The sequence below is a fragment of the Embiotoca jacksoni genome, unplaced genomic scaffold (assembly GCF_022577435.1).
Source record: "Embiotoca jacksoni isolate LCO1_2020_lvr unplaced genomic scaffold, fEmbJac1.0.p SCAF_12, whole genome shotgun sequence".
NCBI lineage: Eukaryota > Metazoa > Chordata > Actinopteri > Embiotocidae > Embiotoca > Embiotoca jacksoni.
The window spans coordinates 10515376-10530988 of NW_027185252.1; the positions used below are offsets into that span (position 1 = coordinate 10515376).

A 15613-nucleotide genomic window follows, 5' to 3' on the forward strand; every position below is an offset into this window, starting at 1 on the left:
GGTAAAAAAATAAACATTAGGTGACAACAGCAGACTACAAATAGGATCAAAATTAAACCAGAGGTCCATAGATGCGGAGATATATAAACATTTGGCTGAAAACAGATGCAACAATCAATCAAATGATTAGTCAAGCCAGAAAAAAATTCACCAGCAACAATTTGCATAAATTATTGTTTTGTGATTTAAGATAACAAAACATCCCTGGTTCCATTTTTTAATATGGGAGTGCTTCTTTTATCCTTCTTCCATGACAAAAACAGAATATCTTTGTATTTGAGTTTGGATTCAATTTGTGTTTTTGGATGCTAATTGTTTACTAATTTATGACATTAAATGTCAGCATCTATAAATTTTGTATAGACTGAAAAATGAACAAAAAAAAAATATTCATTAGCTTCTGTTGTTATAACATTGGTAAGAGAAAATAAAAGCAGTGGCTCAAATTAGTCAGATTTTATACAACATAAACTGTAGGGCTGTTATAATATAATACTGCTATAAAATAAATTCAATAGTATTTTGCTAAATCTTAATTCAAATATTAAACATTAAAACTACATGTGCTTCTTTTTGCTCTCTGACCAGATGCTATAAGTGGAATCATAACTTAAAGACACAGCATGTTTTATAAGCTAAGTTAAATCAAACACAATTGACATAATGAGCATATGTACCGTGCATTTAGAAGAACAATTAAACTGGCTTCCAACTCCATGCAACCAAGACAAACCGGATCAGGAACAGCTCATTATATTCTCCCACAATACTGTCATGGAAGACCGAATACTAGTGTATAAGCTGACCAGACTCCAATTTAAGGAATGTATGGAAGTTACTGATTAACTTTGCTCCCAGCTTTTCAGAGGGTTTTTAGGTTTTTCTCAATGATCCAGATGACCCACTAAACCTCCTCCTGCTGGGTCACACTTCAATACATCACACTGTTCACAGCAAGCGGTTCTATAATGTTCCAGAGTGACTCAGCCTATAAGTATTGAACAGCTATTTCCTGAAGGCTAACTGTACAATTGTCCTATATTGTAGCAATTACAGCAATTTGTTGGGTGAGTTCTTGAACCCATTTAAGCTTTAACTCATGGTGTTAAACTGTTAAATGTAACCTGACATCATCGCCAGGTCAGTGAGACATTAACTGTTTATTGATTAACTTCTTTGCTTAATGACATCACAGGTCCTTTGACTTTCAAATGTGTTAATTTAAAACCACAAAGCTGCTGTTTGTATGCTCAGTTATTAATATTAGATACAAGTCTCCATTGAAAATACATTTGAGAATCAATTTAACCTGATTAGGTATCATTTAACATTAAGATAGCAACATGACAGTCCATGCTCCAGACTACAATAAAATAAGTGTGAATGAAGCAGAATTTAGCATCTGCATAGTTTATTTTTTTAAGAAATTAATTGGAAAGATTTCTTTTTTAAATTACCAATAAAACAAAGTGCACCGAAATGATGGAATCTTTGGACTTTTATTAAATTATGAGCAAAAGGAATGAAGTCATAATAATTGTGTCCTTGCAAAAAATAAAGGGCATGCATCATCTACTGTATACAAAGTATCTGGCAACTGGAAAAATGCTGGTATAAAAACAACAGCAGCAGTGAGCTTAATATTTTGTTTTAGAAACAATAAAATGTTCAATTTACTCTTCCATTGTGTTCGTATAATTACATTTCAAAGGCCACACTATGGGGTATTTATTATTATACAAATATTATTTGCAAAAGTGTTTTTTAAAGAACTGAATCTGTGTATTAAAGACATTTCGTCTGATTTGTGAGTATATAAAGGATCGTGCCAACATTTATGAATGTGAAAAACGCTACAAATCTGTAAATCTAAACATGTAAACGAGTCTGCACTCAAGTGTATGATCTCCTTTTTACGCACTACAAAAACTGAATTTAAATGCCTTTTTATCATGTACAACAAATACAACACCAGTGGCAACATGAAAATAAATCATTACATAGCAGTATAATTTCTAAAATTACTCATGATTACTTTTTGAGGTATGCTTTATGTTGTTTGTCATGACTGTCAAGTACCCATTCACCATGTATTTCTGGCTATTGCATTGAGAGTCCGGACTTTGCTCACGTCTGCCACCTTCAGGCTGTATTCAGGTGCTGAGAAAGCAGCTCCCATCGTCACACAGTTGTTCCTGCACATCAAAACATCAGTACATTTTAACCTAAAACGGTTTCATTCCTTGAAGTTCATCATACATTTATGAAATAATCCCCACTCCAAGCTTTTTAATTAATTAGACAAACCTGAACTTCATTGCAGAATCTCTACTGGAGCGGGCTGAGCAGTGAAACTCTTGAGCTCCTGACCCCTCTAATATTCTCTGCAAGTTCCTTTCCGTGATACCTCCTCCTGTTATTTATCAGGAAAAACAAAACAAGAAATAAACAAGTAATAAAAAGCACATGAATGAAATAAAAGAAGATAAGGGAGGGCACTGACCTGGCATTATGATAATTCTCCCTTTGGCCTGTTGAGTGGAAATTATGATGTAAAAATGGAGTCACAAGATGCTCCTGGACAATGACCTAGCAGTATTGATGAATAGCTATGCCGTTTACATGCGTTTGAATGCAAACATGCGTACATACATAATGTTTATACATACTTGATCAATGAGCCGTTTAATGAGAGGCAGTCCCTCCAAAGCGGAGCTGTCACAGCCACTTGTCAACACGCGCTGGAACCCTAATGATACCAGATCCTCCAGAACATCCGATGGGTCGTGAACCATGTCAAAAGCTGCAGTTGGATCAATATTAGTTTCCTAACATGAGCTCAGTAATATATTGTGAAGTCTTTCAGCTTCATTAGAGGCACACTTTAAAAGGGCTTTTATCCCATTGAGGATTTGTTTATTTTTAAAGTGTGATTGCTCGCAGCAGCAAAGGATTTCAAAGCTGCGAGCCAGCGTGCGAGTTGAAGGAGAAAACGTTACCTCGGTGGAAGGTGACAGGCAAAGGACGAGCAGCAGCTAGTGAGCAAAAAGTGAAAAGAGATGAGAGAAGTACCAAATGTCAAAGTAAATAAATTGTTGCAATGGCCAGTTGTTTATTCAGGGCCACATGCTGCATGTCAAAGATTGAAGCTTTTACTTTAGACTGTAGTTGGCTGGTAATTAAAAACACAAATCTCAGCATAGTCAGACAAATGTACCAAGATGTGCAAAGTCTGCAGACTCCAGATACACAATTGTTAAACATGTCAATTAGATAGTTAGCAATAAAATTCAGTTTGACCCAAAAATCGTAAACCGCAACAGAGAACACAATTATCGTTGGTTTTTGGATTATTGTGACAATATTTTTCTTTCTGACTTCGTAGCATTAAATAGAAAATATCAAGCAAAATTGTTAACAAAACTCCTTTGCGGTCACTGACTGCCTAGTGTAACTAGGCCCAAATTAATTGCATGAATATATGGGTCTGGTCATGTTTCGTAGAGAACCGTTTCCAGTCGTTGTATCCTAATGGGTGTGGACCTCGTGTTCATTTTGAAACTATTGGGACTATTGCTTTAACCGAGCCGCACTGACCAACATGTGCACCTAAACTCTGTTGCCGCTGCAAGTAGATTTCGAAAAAAACAACAACACTTAACTTTAACGCCATTGCACTTAGACACTCAATGGTCGCTGATTATGAACAGGGTTGCCAGACTATATTTACAAAGAAAGCTGAAGCTGTGAGTGAAAGATAATCGGAGCCAGGCTATCTGACGGTCTAAAGTCTGCTGTAGCGAATTGCCCTCATTAAGTCTTCTCCAGATTGTTGACAAAAAAAACATGTTCACCTTCATCCTAGAGAAGGTTGTTGACATGTGCTGTGCAGTAATAGTTTTTTCTTCTTGCTGCAAATAATCGACATGTCATCCATAAAACCTGTACCTCTCAGTTTGTTTGCCTAGTATTCCCGTGTGCACCTGTGTTTTGTTTTTTTTACATTGTACTTAAACTTGATTTTGGCAAAGACATTTTCCTTTCTTTCGCCTGTTATTATCTTGCTCACGTGCGCAGTCACGAATGAGCTAAAACTAATGTTGAAAAGGCACACAGATGTCAAAGAATAACACATTTTTAAAAGGGCTTTATGTTCTCTTTCAATAATGACATAAAACATCTTCAATTAAAGCTGAATCCTTGCAATTCAATGCAGGATCCATTTTTCCGTTTCATACTGAACGTGATCAGAGTCCGAGTTTCATTACTTTAACGATCCAGACTGTGCGCGTGTTTTTATCATCTTTGTGAGGTCAGATATCCTTTTGTATTTTACCGTTTTGGTCGTGTGAAGGTAAAATTTTGAAATGACACTTTAAGAGAGGAGGTTTTGAAGACTTGAAAACAGGAGGATGTGATCTATGACTATGGGACATTTCTGTTATGTACACTGGGTCTTTTTTGTGGATCTGTGCATCATAAAGAGCATCCTAGTTGTTGAATGTATTGCTTTGTAAGTCTATACGGATCAGATCGAATATACAGGCAGACAATACTTAGTAATTCCATGCAGACCGCGCGGTCCACCCGTCCATTCTCTGTCACGGCTCCCAGCACAAGTCCATCGGCCCCTTGGCTCTTCATTAATTCTATGTCCTTCTTCATCACCTCCACTTCCTGGTCTGAGTAAAGGAAGTCGCCCCCACGAGGCCGTAACATTACATACACTGGAATTTTGACGTGCTGCTTCACTACCTGGAGCAAACCTGTAATACAAACAAATAACTGTTGGACTGTGCGCCAATCCGGTCTGGACAGATGAGCTTCTGCTAAGAGATCTGTACAGCAGCGCTCACCAAGACTGGGTGTGAGCCCTCCCTCTAGAAGAGCAGAACACAGCTCAAGCCGACCCGCACCTGTCAGAAGAGATTACAGCTTTACAACCCAGTTACCTTCGTGAGATAAAATAACACTGCATGTCACATTAAATTTCAGTGCAGACTGGTGTTTAAGTTTAAAAAATACTATAAGCCGGGCACTTAAACAGTGTCAGACTGACTGCAACCTTTGACCTTTCTGTTTCATTGAGTTCTCAGCAAGTAGACCATGGTGAGTTTATGGGAAAAAAAAAAAAAAAAGCACGACAGTGTTCACATCACTGACCTCCTCGTTGAGCATTGACTGCAGACTCCACGGAGTCCACACACACCTCCATTAAAAAGCCCTCTGCCATAGTGAGTCTGAACAGACAAGACAGACAAAACAGACACAGAAAAAGATTTATTGTAAATTTGTATTTAAAAAAAACAAAAAAAACACACACGCACTTACGTTTTTAATTTTCTACCACAGTTACCTGTTAAATCCACCTTCTATCGATTCACGTAAGCTTACCAGTCGACTGGAAGCCGCGTAAAGTCAGTGGATGTTTTGTAGAGTGAAAACAGCTGCTAGTCAGTCCCTTCAGTCGGTCACCGGTTTCCGGGTTGTTGAATTTCATACACGCTCTTTAGCGGGAAGAGGGCGGTGTTTTGGTTGCGCAACACTGTTGGAGCAATGGGACGAGTGTGACCGCCCATGCAGGATACGCAAAAACTAAAACAAACAGGCGTACAAAAGAATAAACTTTTGTGTTGTTGTTGTTATTAATTATTTATATTGAGAATTCTGTTACTACATAGAAATAACGCTTACAAATAATAAAAAAAAAATAAAAAAAATAAAAAAAAGAACGTGAATCTTGATTTGTTCGTACGTCGATTTCTTGTGACGTCAGGAGGTTAAAGTTGAACTGTACCAGGCAGGCAGAGTTAGGAAACCACCAGCCGGACTGCAGCTTCAAACTAACAGGCTCCATCTCCTGCGGCAGCACCGCAGGATCACCTGAGCGCCTGCCGACGTTAAAAGGCACGACGATGTTGCTCTCATCGTTACGGACGACGTTTTTTTGCGGTTGCAGGAGCGCCGGTCGAAACAGCAGCGTGAGTACAGCGAGCTCCATCGGCTAATATTAGCCGGTTAGATAAGCGTGAAAAGGTCACAACTCGGAGGATGTAATTAAGACACGATATCTCTCTGATCCCCTTCTGTTTCACTTTCGAGTTGTTCTACAACGTTTATTTGAGTTAGGTTAGTTAACTTTAGCTGTCTTGTTTGTGCAAAGCAGCAGTCACGTGCGCATGCGTGAGTTGACAGGTAAAAATTACATCATCGACCTCCACTCATCCAGATGGAGCCTGAACTGGCAGGTTGTCATTTGAGCTGGAAAATAAACCACATTATACATATATATATATATATACATACACATACATATACATGTGTGTGTGTGTGTGTGTGTGTGTGTGTGTGTGTGTGTGTGTAGGCTGAAGGGATTTGCTTCAATTCAAATTTGAAAGTACATAATTGTCTAAAATATATAATGTATAATATATAATATAAATATAACCCAGAGCTACAAGTAATGATTATGTTGATCGCTGACTAATCTGTGGATTATTTCCCTGATTAGTAGATCAGCTGTTTGGTTGTTAAAATGTCACAAAAGTGTGTTTCCCAAAGTGCAGCCCTTAAATGTTTTTGTTCAGTTTATTTCCATTTAAGAAGCTGAAAACAGAGGGAGGGGGGAAGCACTCAAAACAATGATCAAAATATTTGGTGATTCAATTGTTCTGTGGATGAACAACGGATTAATCGACTAATCGCTGCAGCTGGTTTATGCTTTAGATTTCTGTTGTTAAAATGTAATTTCAGTAGCAAGTTATGTGACCGTTTTTAAGACTTAGAGAAGCTGTGTTGTCCAGCCGTATTTCAAGTCCCCTCTCGCCATTCTTTCCATCAATAGCGGAGCCCGCAGCTACGACAATGGCTTATGAAGCGAGGTCAGAGCACCGTCACTGCGGAGGCAGGAGCCACCTCCACCCCAGCAGCAGCTACTGTCCCCAGTAGAGCCGCAAATCACATCGTGGGTCGCTGGTTACTCGGCTGCAGTGGGCTGGTGGTTGGGGCTGTTGTGCTGGGTGGTGTCACGAGGTAAAAGCAATGTGTCCGAATGTATTTTACTCCCGTTTGTGTTGATGTGGTGTTGACGAGTACTTTCTGTGTCTGTGCATTTGTTTCAATCAGGCTGACAGAATCTGGGCTTTCCATGGTTGACTGGCATCTGGTGAGAGAGATGAAGCCGCCCCAGTCGCAAGCCGATTGGGAGGCCGAGTTTTCCAAGTACCAGCAGTTTCCAGAATTCAAAATGTAAGGTCCATCAATTCTCTTTTACCTTATCAAGTCAACACACAGTATTAAAGACAGCTCGGGCACGAATAGGGATTTTTTTTTAAACACTCAACATATAAGAGCCTTTATTTTCATTTAAAGAAAACCTCAGCTTTCACAGTTATGTAACTGACTGTACATCAGTGTTGTGTGTCCAAATTGGGTCTTTAATTAAAAGATTGGTTACCTGGTGTCATTATGTTTTCCCAGAATGAACCATGACATGACTCTGCCGGAGTTTAAGTTTATCTTCTACATGGAGTGGGGACATCGAATGTGGGGCAGGCTGGTTGGACTGGCATACGTCCTCCCCACCATTTACTTCTGGAGGAAAGGATACTTCACTCGGTCCATGAAGGGCAAAGTGCTGGGGCTTTGTGGATTTGTCTTCTTCCAGGTGAGACTCAATGAAACGGCGGAGATGACCGAGGACAAGAGGAATTTAACCCTCCCTGTTTTATTTCTCACGACTGTTCTCATAAAGTTTTTTTGCAGTTATAGTCAAGTTGTATGGATGCCAAACTCTGTGTGTGTGTGTGTGTGTGTGTGTGTGTGTGCGTGTGTGCGTGTGTGTGCGCGTGTGTGTGTGTGTGTGTGTGTGTGCGTGTGTGTGTGTGTGTGTGTCCCCTCAGGGCCTGCTGGGGTGGTACATGGTAAAGAGCGGGCTGGAGGAGAAGCCCGAGTCTCACGACATCCCTCGGGTCAGCCAGTATCGTCTGAGTGCTCATCTTGGCTCTGCTTTGCTGCTCTACTGCGCCAGTCTCTGGACAGGGCTCACTCTGCTGTTCCCACCACACAAGGTACAAACGCAGTCTCTCGCCCACAGGCAAAATGCCACTTCTAATTTATGCTTACAATTGTAGTTGCAAGCATTATTTGTATTATTCATGATAACACCTGTTTTAAAGATTGCAGAAACCAAACGTCTCATGCAGCTCAGGAGGTTTGCCAAGGGTACTGGTGGACTCGTCTTCCTCACCGCTCTTTCAGGTACTGTTTGATCTTGTGTGAATGCAGCTCACTAAATCTATCCAGGGGATAGCAGTGCTTTCAGTTTTAAAATGGATCCTAAGTTCAAGTTTTTATGCTTGAAGGTGAGATACCGTAGAATGTGGGGGTCCCTAACACGTCGCTCGCAAAGCAACCGGTAGATCGCCAATTACTACTCAGTCCACAACAAGATTGCATTGGAATTTCCTCCGGGTGGCAGATTTGAACAGAGAAGAGGGCCAACGAGGGCCATGGAGGGCCATCGTTTTAAGTGGCACTCATCCTAACAAAGCACAGGAAGCCCTTCCCTGATGGAATGATGATAAAGGAAGCTGTGAATGTGGTACTGAGAGTATTTGCCCTCACTGCTGAGGCCACAGAGGAGTTGGAATAGGACATTGTCAGGTTTTGGTGGACTCCAGGGTTCAAGATTTTAAGACCACTTAAAATCTCAGCAGGATTTGCAACATCTGGAACCCGGTAGCCCCTGAAAACAATAAGAGCCGAAGCATATGTCAAAAGTGTCCGTTTTATTTGAAACTACAAACCTTTTGTGAAGCTTTTTTTTTTTTTTTTTTTACATGAATGTCATGAAGTCTGAATTCTGCAGGGATGCTCTCAAACCTACACCTCTCTCGCCAAGTCCATGCAGTGCCCAGTCATCTGATTAACTATAGGAAAGACCAAATACATAAACCACGTTCATTTGAACTTTAAAGTAATACAATTTGACTTAGTGAGGGAAGATGGTGTGGGATACAGTTATGAAAAGATAATAAAGGCAGGAAGCAGGAACTAAAAGCTTGTTTTGTTTTCTACGCTGAGGATGTGATCTATACATGCAGATACATCTGTAACGACTTCAAATGCTTTTCCACAGGTGCTTTTGTTGCTGGTTTGGATGCGGGGCTGGTGTATAACTCCTTCCCCAAGATGGGCGATAGATGGATTCCTGACGATCTGCTGGCCTTTTCTCCTACCCTCAAGAATTTCTTTGAAAATCCCACAACTGTGCAGTTTGACCACAGAATTTTGGTATGTCATCCTCTCCAAAAAGAAATCACCTTTTTTAGCAACATTTTTGATTTTAGTGAAACACTATTGTCCTCTTCTGTCTCATTCTATAAATTTAGACATTGATAGTTTTTTTTATTTATTTATTTATTTTTTTTAAATGTTGATCTGTATTATTATTTGTATTTTCTAGGCCATCTCCTCTTTGACTGCGATTACAGGCCTCTATATGTTCTCAAGGAGGATGATGCTGCCCAGGAGGGCTAAGATTGCCATCAGCCTCCTCGCAGCAATGGCCTATGGACAGGTAAGCTATCAGTTAAACACAGGAATATGTATACAAATGGATCCATTACCTTTCAGTGTAACTAACTGTGTTTTTGTGCTCTTCAGGTTGCCCTTGGTATCAGCACCCTGTTACTGTATGTCCCCACTTCATTGGCAGCGATTCACCAATCTGGCTCTGTTGCTCTTCTCTCCCTGGCCATCTGGGTTCTGGCAGAACTTCGCAAAATGCCCAAATAATTGCCTTCTCCTTCACGGACAAATCCAATCCCTGGTGACCACATCTATCTATTCTGCTGCAGAAAGTAATCATCATTAGGTGACAGAGAATCATTTCATCACATCATCAGAAAGAGAGAAGCTATTTGATTTTCATTACAAAACAAATTACGAGGCTGTCAATCAGAAAAGGACTGGGTCATTTGTGGATACATGTTGTCATGAGAAGATGACTTCTTACTATGAAGTGTTTTGCTATGCCAGGAATTAAACAAGGACATGCAAAAGAAAAAAAAACAAGCATATTTTCAGTTTTTATGACAGCGCAAGTGATTTGCAGTAAGGTGGAATTTTGCAGGAATATCTTGAACCTTTTGTTCTTGTTCACAGTTTTAACAAGATGTTTTGATTGAAAATGTGGTCAATAAATCTGGACACACACACACACTGCCTGTAAGTTAAAGCAGAGTTTGCGCCTGGAAATAAATGTCAAATTATGTATATTTAAGTTATGAACAGTTTCCTGTTGACATTGTGATAATGCATTATAATATACTATGTACTGATGTATATACTTCTTGCTGAAAGTGCTCTTATTTTATTAAAGAAATGTCTGTACAGTCTTTAAAATTCAAACTCCAGCCCAGTTTGCATAGTAACTGTGATTTTTATTGTCTCTGTACAAAATATACACATTTTAAATATGTAATGCAACCAGTTGAGGCTAGCTAACTAGACAGTCAGTACAACGGGTTAGTAGGTTTTCATTGTTCTAGACACAGTACATGCGGGTATAGACAGGTTTTACTTGTGGTCGGGAAAAATAACTTGAACACTGTCGGCAGGAACAATCAGTCAAACCATTTTGTTTTTTCCAGAAAAAAAAGCAGAGCAGAAAAATAAAAATAAATTGCAGGGTTGGAAGTGCATATTTTCATCAAGGCCTTAGTGCACCCTTACACTGTGCTCTGAGGAATGGGAGGTTGGGTGAGTGGGTAAGTAGTCTGGTAGAGAACATTATTGCTATTTCATGTTAGTCTGCGTTTTAAAAGACACTGCAGCCGATTTAATCATGGCTTAAGTGTCTGGTACCCACTTCATCTTAGATTTAAGAGTGAAAGAAAGAAGATGAGTGGTTGCAAATTGTTCATTCATCAGAGCCTAACGTGTGGGTTTCCAACCTAAAATTACACTTCTGTGTGGACAAGTGGGCAGGTATACTACATAACAGGTCTGCATCCTTTTTCTTTTTTCTTTTATCTCTGACTGCCCCTTGTCCAACTCACAACTCAGTAGCTCCCTCTCTCTTCACCCACAGGTGGGCTGTGTCCTAACATAGAGTGGCTTTGTATACCTCTTTAATTGAAATCTTCTCTTTGGTGTTACAGAGAGAGGGAGAGCAAGAGATGAGGGCTGGGAATGTGTGGGGCGTAGAAAAAGCAAACCGTGTCTCTCACTAAAGATACACACAGACATCCGATACCTCTCTGACGTTGAATTAGCCTAATTTAATGCAATGACAGTTTTCAGATTTTTGTGGTAGAACCTGCTACAACCACATGACATTTCCGATTTACAAGAAGTTCACAAGTACGATCTGCAATCTAATAAATTCCCCTTGATATCGATAGACGAGTACGACCGTGGTATGCCACGTGCTGTGTTTTGAGAGAAGCTGGGGTGGTGAAAACAGCTCAACTATAGTGCCATCCCCACGTTGTACTGCCTAATACCACACCACTGGGAATGCTAGAAAATGTACAACAGTCAATAGACAACTACCGCTAGGACTGTAATAGTTTGGAAGGCCAGAAGTTATTCTATGGGGGTGGGTATCGTCCCACTGGAGTCTTACGTAGGTAAGACAGATGACATCTGGTTCTGTTCCACATGCACGCACACATACACAAAGGGTGAGGCACCTGTGAATGACTAGGAACAGCAGACAGACGAGCAGACTTTGGAGTATCTCTGTAAATACATAAGTAGATATTAGTGACATCATCATGCGATATTGAAATCAGTTCCTCATGGAAAACAAGACTTCCACCTGTCAAACGGGAGCACTTGGACTTCCCAATGTGTTGGTTGTTCCCTCACGAAGTGTCTTTCTCTCTTTCGTCCACCAGGTGGCCGTAGATTCATTTCTATTTTTTATCAGCAGTCAAACGGCTCCACGCACAGAGGCAGGATCAGACTCACAAATCTTCCAAATCTTCAGAGAAAAGGGGCAAAGTGATCTCAGATCAAGGTTTATTGGCAACTTCCTCCCTCTGAGTTCAGCTCAGGTGTGATAGTTCCTCCATCAGTAGTAGTAAGACATAAAAGTTCAAATAAAACCGGTGGGGGGAGTTGGGCGTGCCAGCGGCTGTGAGCCCGCTGCTCGCTTTCCTTCTCTGTGTCTCTGGGATAAAACTAAGGTTCTGCATGATGAGGATGAGAGTTGGGAGAAGCTCCATTGTTACTTGGGGAAATGCCACTGGGGGTCCAGGAGTGTCCTCAGGACTCACAGCTCTCGACAGAGACACAAGCACAAGCTTGCAAGTCAGAAGACACACACGCGTGCACACACACACACACACACACACACACACACACACACACACACACACACACACACACACACACACACACACATTCGCAAACTCTTACACTCCTCCAGCCTGATTCCTCTCACACACACACTCCCCTCCCTGGTGCCAGTGTCCACACTGGTCCAGACTCTTAGATGACGTTGTCAAACAGCTGCATGGACTGCATGATGTTCTCGTCCTAGACAGAGACAAGAGGTTTGAATGGGCGTGTCAGTTCTGTTAGTGTGTAACCCAAATGAGTCACACAGAGGAAAGAGGGGGTTGAAGGTATAGTTTGACTTTTGTAGCTGTATTTAGCTTTCTTGTTGAGAGCTAAATGAGAAGATTGATACCAATGTCTGTCCGTCACATATGAAGATAGAGCCAAAAGCTCCCCTTAGCATCAAGAAGGGGAAACAGCTAAATCCACCTACCAGCACCTGTAAAGCTCACCAATGAACTCAATGCATCTTGTTTGTTTCATCCATAGAGACGGAGAAATGCAAAACAATAACTTGTGGTTTCAGGAGGAGTTACATGCTGTAAATATTTCGTGGCCGGGTGCAGGGAGTTCCTGGAGTGACTGGAAGTCTTTCCATGATAGAGCCAGGCCAGCTGTTTTTCTGCTGATGTTCAGTCTTTTTGCTACACTTAACTAATTCTCTCCTGGATTCTTTCTGCATGCTTAATGTGGCCAGAATGCAAATATTTCCCTAAGTGTCGAACTATTCCTTTAAGGCAATTTTTTTTTTTTTTTTAAATCCACTTCTCTGTCTCACCTTTTTACATGACTCGATGAACTCCTCGACGGTGACCACCCCATCTTTATTCCGGTCCATTTTCTGAGAGAAAGAGACAGCAGCAAGAGATTTATGATTTACATAATGATCTTTAATAGAACAATATGCTCATGATTTGTGAATAATATTTCTGTGGATTTAAATAATCATAAAACGAAGGGTTAGGAAAAAGAAAAGACTGTTGAGTTTGACCTGGAAGAAGTTCTCCACGTGCTCTCTGGGAGCCTCGTCCTGCATCGTGGGATACGTGTACTTCCCCATCATGTCATAGATGGACTTCATGATATCCAGCATCTCCTGCAAAGTTTTGGGCAAAACAGAGGAAATAGTAATCAGGACGTAGACAAATAATAGTCACAGATTGGTCATATCCAGACTTTAGTCTTAAATTTAAGATTTTTTTTTGGGGGGGTGAAAATTTGGTTTTTGTTTGTATGTTTGTTTTTGTTTAAAAACATACTAATATGTCACATATTATCCACTGTTACTTTGCTTTTGTCAGGTAAACATGACATTTGTGAGCATTCACTTTCATTCAATTCAATTAAAAAAATAACTTATTTATATTGTTGATTTATGAGGCTACATATACCGACACACTGGAGATGAGTTCTAAATATCAAACTAAAAGTTGATGTGGCCACTGATCAATATCCTGGTAACAGGTTGCCAAAACCTCCGAACACTCCCAAAACACAGAGGACTCATTGTTAGGAACAGACCTGCTAGGAAGCAATTACTGTTTGTGTGTGTGTGTGTGTGTGTGTGTGTGTGTGTGTGTGTGTGTGTGTGTGTGTGTGTGTGTGTGTGTGTGTGTGTGTGTGTGTGTGTGTGTGTGATACCTCTTTGGTGATGCAGCCGTCCTTGTTCAGGTCGTAGAGGTTGAATGCCCAGTTTAGCCGGTCATTAATGGTCCCTCTCAGGATAATAGACAGGCCAAATACAAAGTCCTGAGATAAAAGGGGAACAACATTTAAATCCTGACACAGTAAATGAAGTCAGATCTTTATCACAGCCTAATTACTGTTGGCAGATTAAGATGTAAGTCGTATGTGTGTGGATACAACTGGGGTGGAGAATTTCAGAGGAGCACATATTTGCTTTTATCCCTCAAAAGAAGCCCACGTAAGAATAGAGCTCACCTCGAAGCTAACCGAGCCGTTCTTGTTAGTGTCGAAGGCTTCGAACAGGAAATGTGCATACATACTTGAATCTGAAAAGGTAGAGACTTACAGTAACCCGTGTGCCCTCCAAACATAAAGCAAAGTCTTTGAACAGCTTGGATAAGCGGCGATCTAAATATAGCCTGGATGTAAAAATAATTTCAAATATAACTGGAGGCAAGTGGTTAACATTTTATCAACCTAAATATCATGAAATGACAAATTGTGTTTCCTCTCTGCAGTGCGCGCACTATAATTCAGCAGCACAGATTCATTGTGAGAGCTTTCTATTTATTTCATGGAGACAATAAAATGCTGTATACTTTAACAGTATCAATATATTGTTTAGACTTTTTTCGCAGTGTACATATTGAACAAAGAAAGAAAGAATGGTGTTAATTTAAGTATTAACATAGTTGGACCTCTTTAGGTTTACTGGTTGGATAACTCACCTCCCTGAGGAAAGAACTGGGAGTATATGTTCTTAAAGTTTTCCTCATTCACAACACCACATGGACACTCCTGGGACACAAAATGAATTGAGAAAACTAATTAATTCCCTTCTTACAGAGAATATCAATGACTATGAAGTTACTTCAGCTCTTGCCAAACTGATACTGCTTTTAACTCACAAGATGATATACTGTACATATAACAAGATTTTTTTAGGTTTATTTTTTTGCTTTTAAATTGTACCGTGTTTCCCCTCTCTACTTTAGCCAGACCTACATTTTTGAAGCCCCTGTAGAGGACCTGCAGCTCCTTCTTGGTGAACTTTGTCTGCTCCTGCAGCTTGTCCATGCTTTCAGGGCGATGGCACACAGTGGATAACTCAAAGTCATCTTCCACACTGTCTGTGAGGGACAGACAAGTGTTGGTTAGCAGTTATCACCACCATAACATCCCAACCCCGAGGTCAGCTGAGACCTGGCCAAGATATCTAACTGAGATTATCAAACTGATATTGATCTCTTCAAATAGTATGTATCTAACATTATACTCTGTAGAGCAAAATCAAACATTAATCATTATTTAAGGACTTAAAGGACATAAATTAATGCAATTTTTCTGTGTTTCAATTGTGAGGTTAATTGATCAAGCGATTTCCACACTTCTTTGTATCATCTTTGGAATAGTATGATGGAGTATTAGGGGCACATGAAGGAAAAGAAATACGAGGAAGTTTTTTTTTTTTTATACTTTCGAGAAATAAGATGAAATGTTGAGAATAAAGTTGGAATATTGAGAATAAAGTAGCAACATTGAGAAAAACCACAAAATCACAATACAAATTTATATT

At 40.1% G+C, this 15613-nt stretch overlaps 3 protein-coding genes across 8 annotated transcripts in view; 1 reads left to right on the forward strand and 2 right to left on the reverse strand.

Annotated features, from left to right (window-relative positions):
* Positions 1-1480: 1480 nt before the first annotated feature.
* cutc (cutC copper transporter homolog (E. coli)) lies at positions 1481-5479 on the reverse strand. Of its 2 annotated transcripts, none has more exons than XM_069144714.1 (9): positions 5395-5479; positions 5164-5240; positions 4857-4916; positions 4557-4766; positions 3000-3035; positions 2670-2803; positions 2504-2531; positions 2308-2413; positions 1481-2195 (listed from the first exon to the last, which is right to left on the reverse strand). In XM_069144714.1, exons 2-9 carry the CDS (start codon positions 5231-5233, stop codon positions 2084-2086), a joined length of 756 nt encoding a protein of 251 aa, XP_069000815.1. In that variant the 5' UTR covers positions 5234-5240; positions 5395-5479; the 3' UTR covers positions 1481-2083. The 2 variants fall into 2 exon arrangements, with proteins under 2 accessions (XP_069000815.1, XP_069000814.1); XM_069144713.1 differs by having other exon boundaries at positions 5357-5478.
* A 305-nt stretch (positions 5480-5784) lies between these two features.
* On the forward strand, positions 5785-10687 carry cox15 (cytochrome c oxidase assembly homolog 15 (yeast)). The gene is made up of 9 exons (XM_069144715.1): positions 5785-5981; positions 6845-7032; positions 7126-7248; positions 7480-7666; positions 7902-8069; positions 8178-8259; positions 9140-9294; positions 9467-9580; positions 9667-10687. Exons 1-9 carry the CDS (start codon positions 5916-5918, stop codon positions 9796-9798), a joined length of 1215 nt encoding a protein of 404 aa, XP_069000816.1. The 5' UTR covers positions 5785-5915; the 3' UTR covers positions 9799-10687.
* Positions 10688-10743: 56 nt separating this feature from the next.
* Positions 10744-15613, reverse strand: part of LOC138195375 (A-type potassium channel modulatory protein KCNIP2) — a 91716-nt gene continuing 86846 nt past the window's right edge. For all 5 annotated transcript variants that reach the window (XM_069144718.1, XM_069144716.1, XM_069144717.1 and 2 more), the window contains 7 exons: positions 15043-15167; positions 14766-14835; positions 14293-14363; positions 13993-14100; positions 13343-13447; positions 13130-13192; positions 10744-12549 (listed from right to left, as the gene is read on the reverse strand). In XM_069144718.1, coding sequence (XP_069000819.1) covers positions 12502-12549; positions 13130-13192; positions 13343-13447; positions 13993-14100; positions 14293-14363; positions 14766-14835; positions 15043-15167 — 590 coding nt within the window. In that variant the 3' untranslated portion in view covers positions 10744-12501. The remainder of the gene's footprint in view (positions 12550-13129; positions 13193-13342; positions 13448-13992; positions 14101-14292; positions 14364-14765; positions 14836-15042; positions 15168-15613) is intronic.

What these genes read in the sequence shown, in the direction of transcription:
- cox15 (XM_069144715.1), top strand. Translation starts at nt 5,916, where the DNA reads ATGTTGCTCTCATCGTTACGGACGACGTTTTTTTGCGGTTGCAGGAGC. An exon ending in CAGTTTCCAGAATTCAAAAT is followed by an intron (nt 7,249 to 7,479) that starts GTAAGGTCCATC and finishes ATGTTTTCCCAG; the next exon opens with AATGAACCATGACATGACTC. An exon ending in AGTTTGACCACAGAATTTTG is followed by an intron (nt 9,295 to 9,466) that starts GTATGTCATCCT and finishes TGTATTTTCTAG; the next exon opens with GCCATCTCCTCTTTGACTGC.
- cutc (XM_069144714.1), bottom strand. Translation starts at nt 5,233, where the DNA reads ATGGCAGAGGGCTTTTTAATGGAGGTGTGTGTGGACTCCGTGGAGTCT. An exon ending in GCCTGTCACCTTCCACCGAG is followed by an intron (nt 2,804 to 2,999) that starts GTAACGTTTTCT and finishes ATCCAACTGCAG; the next exon opens with CTTTTGACATGGTTCACGAC. An exon ending in TTAAACGGCTCATTGATCAA is followed by an intron (nt 2,532 to 2,669) that starts GTATGTATAAAC and finishes TCCACTCAACAG; the next exon opens with GCCAAAGGGAGAATTATCAT.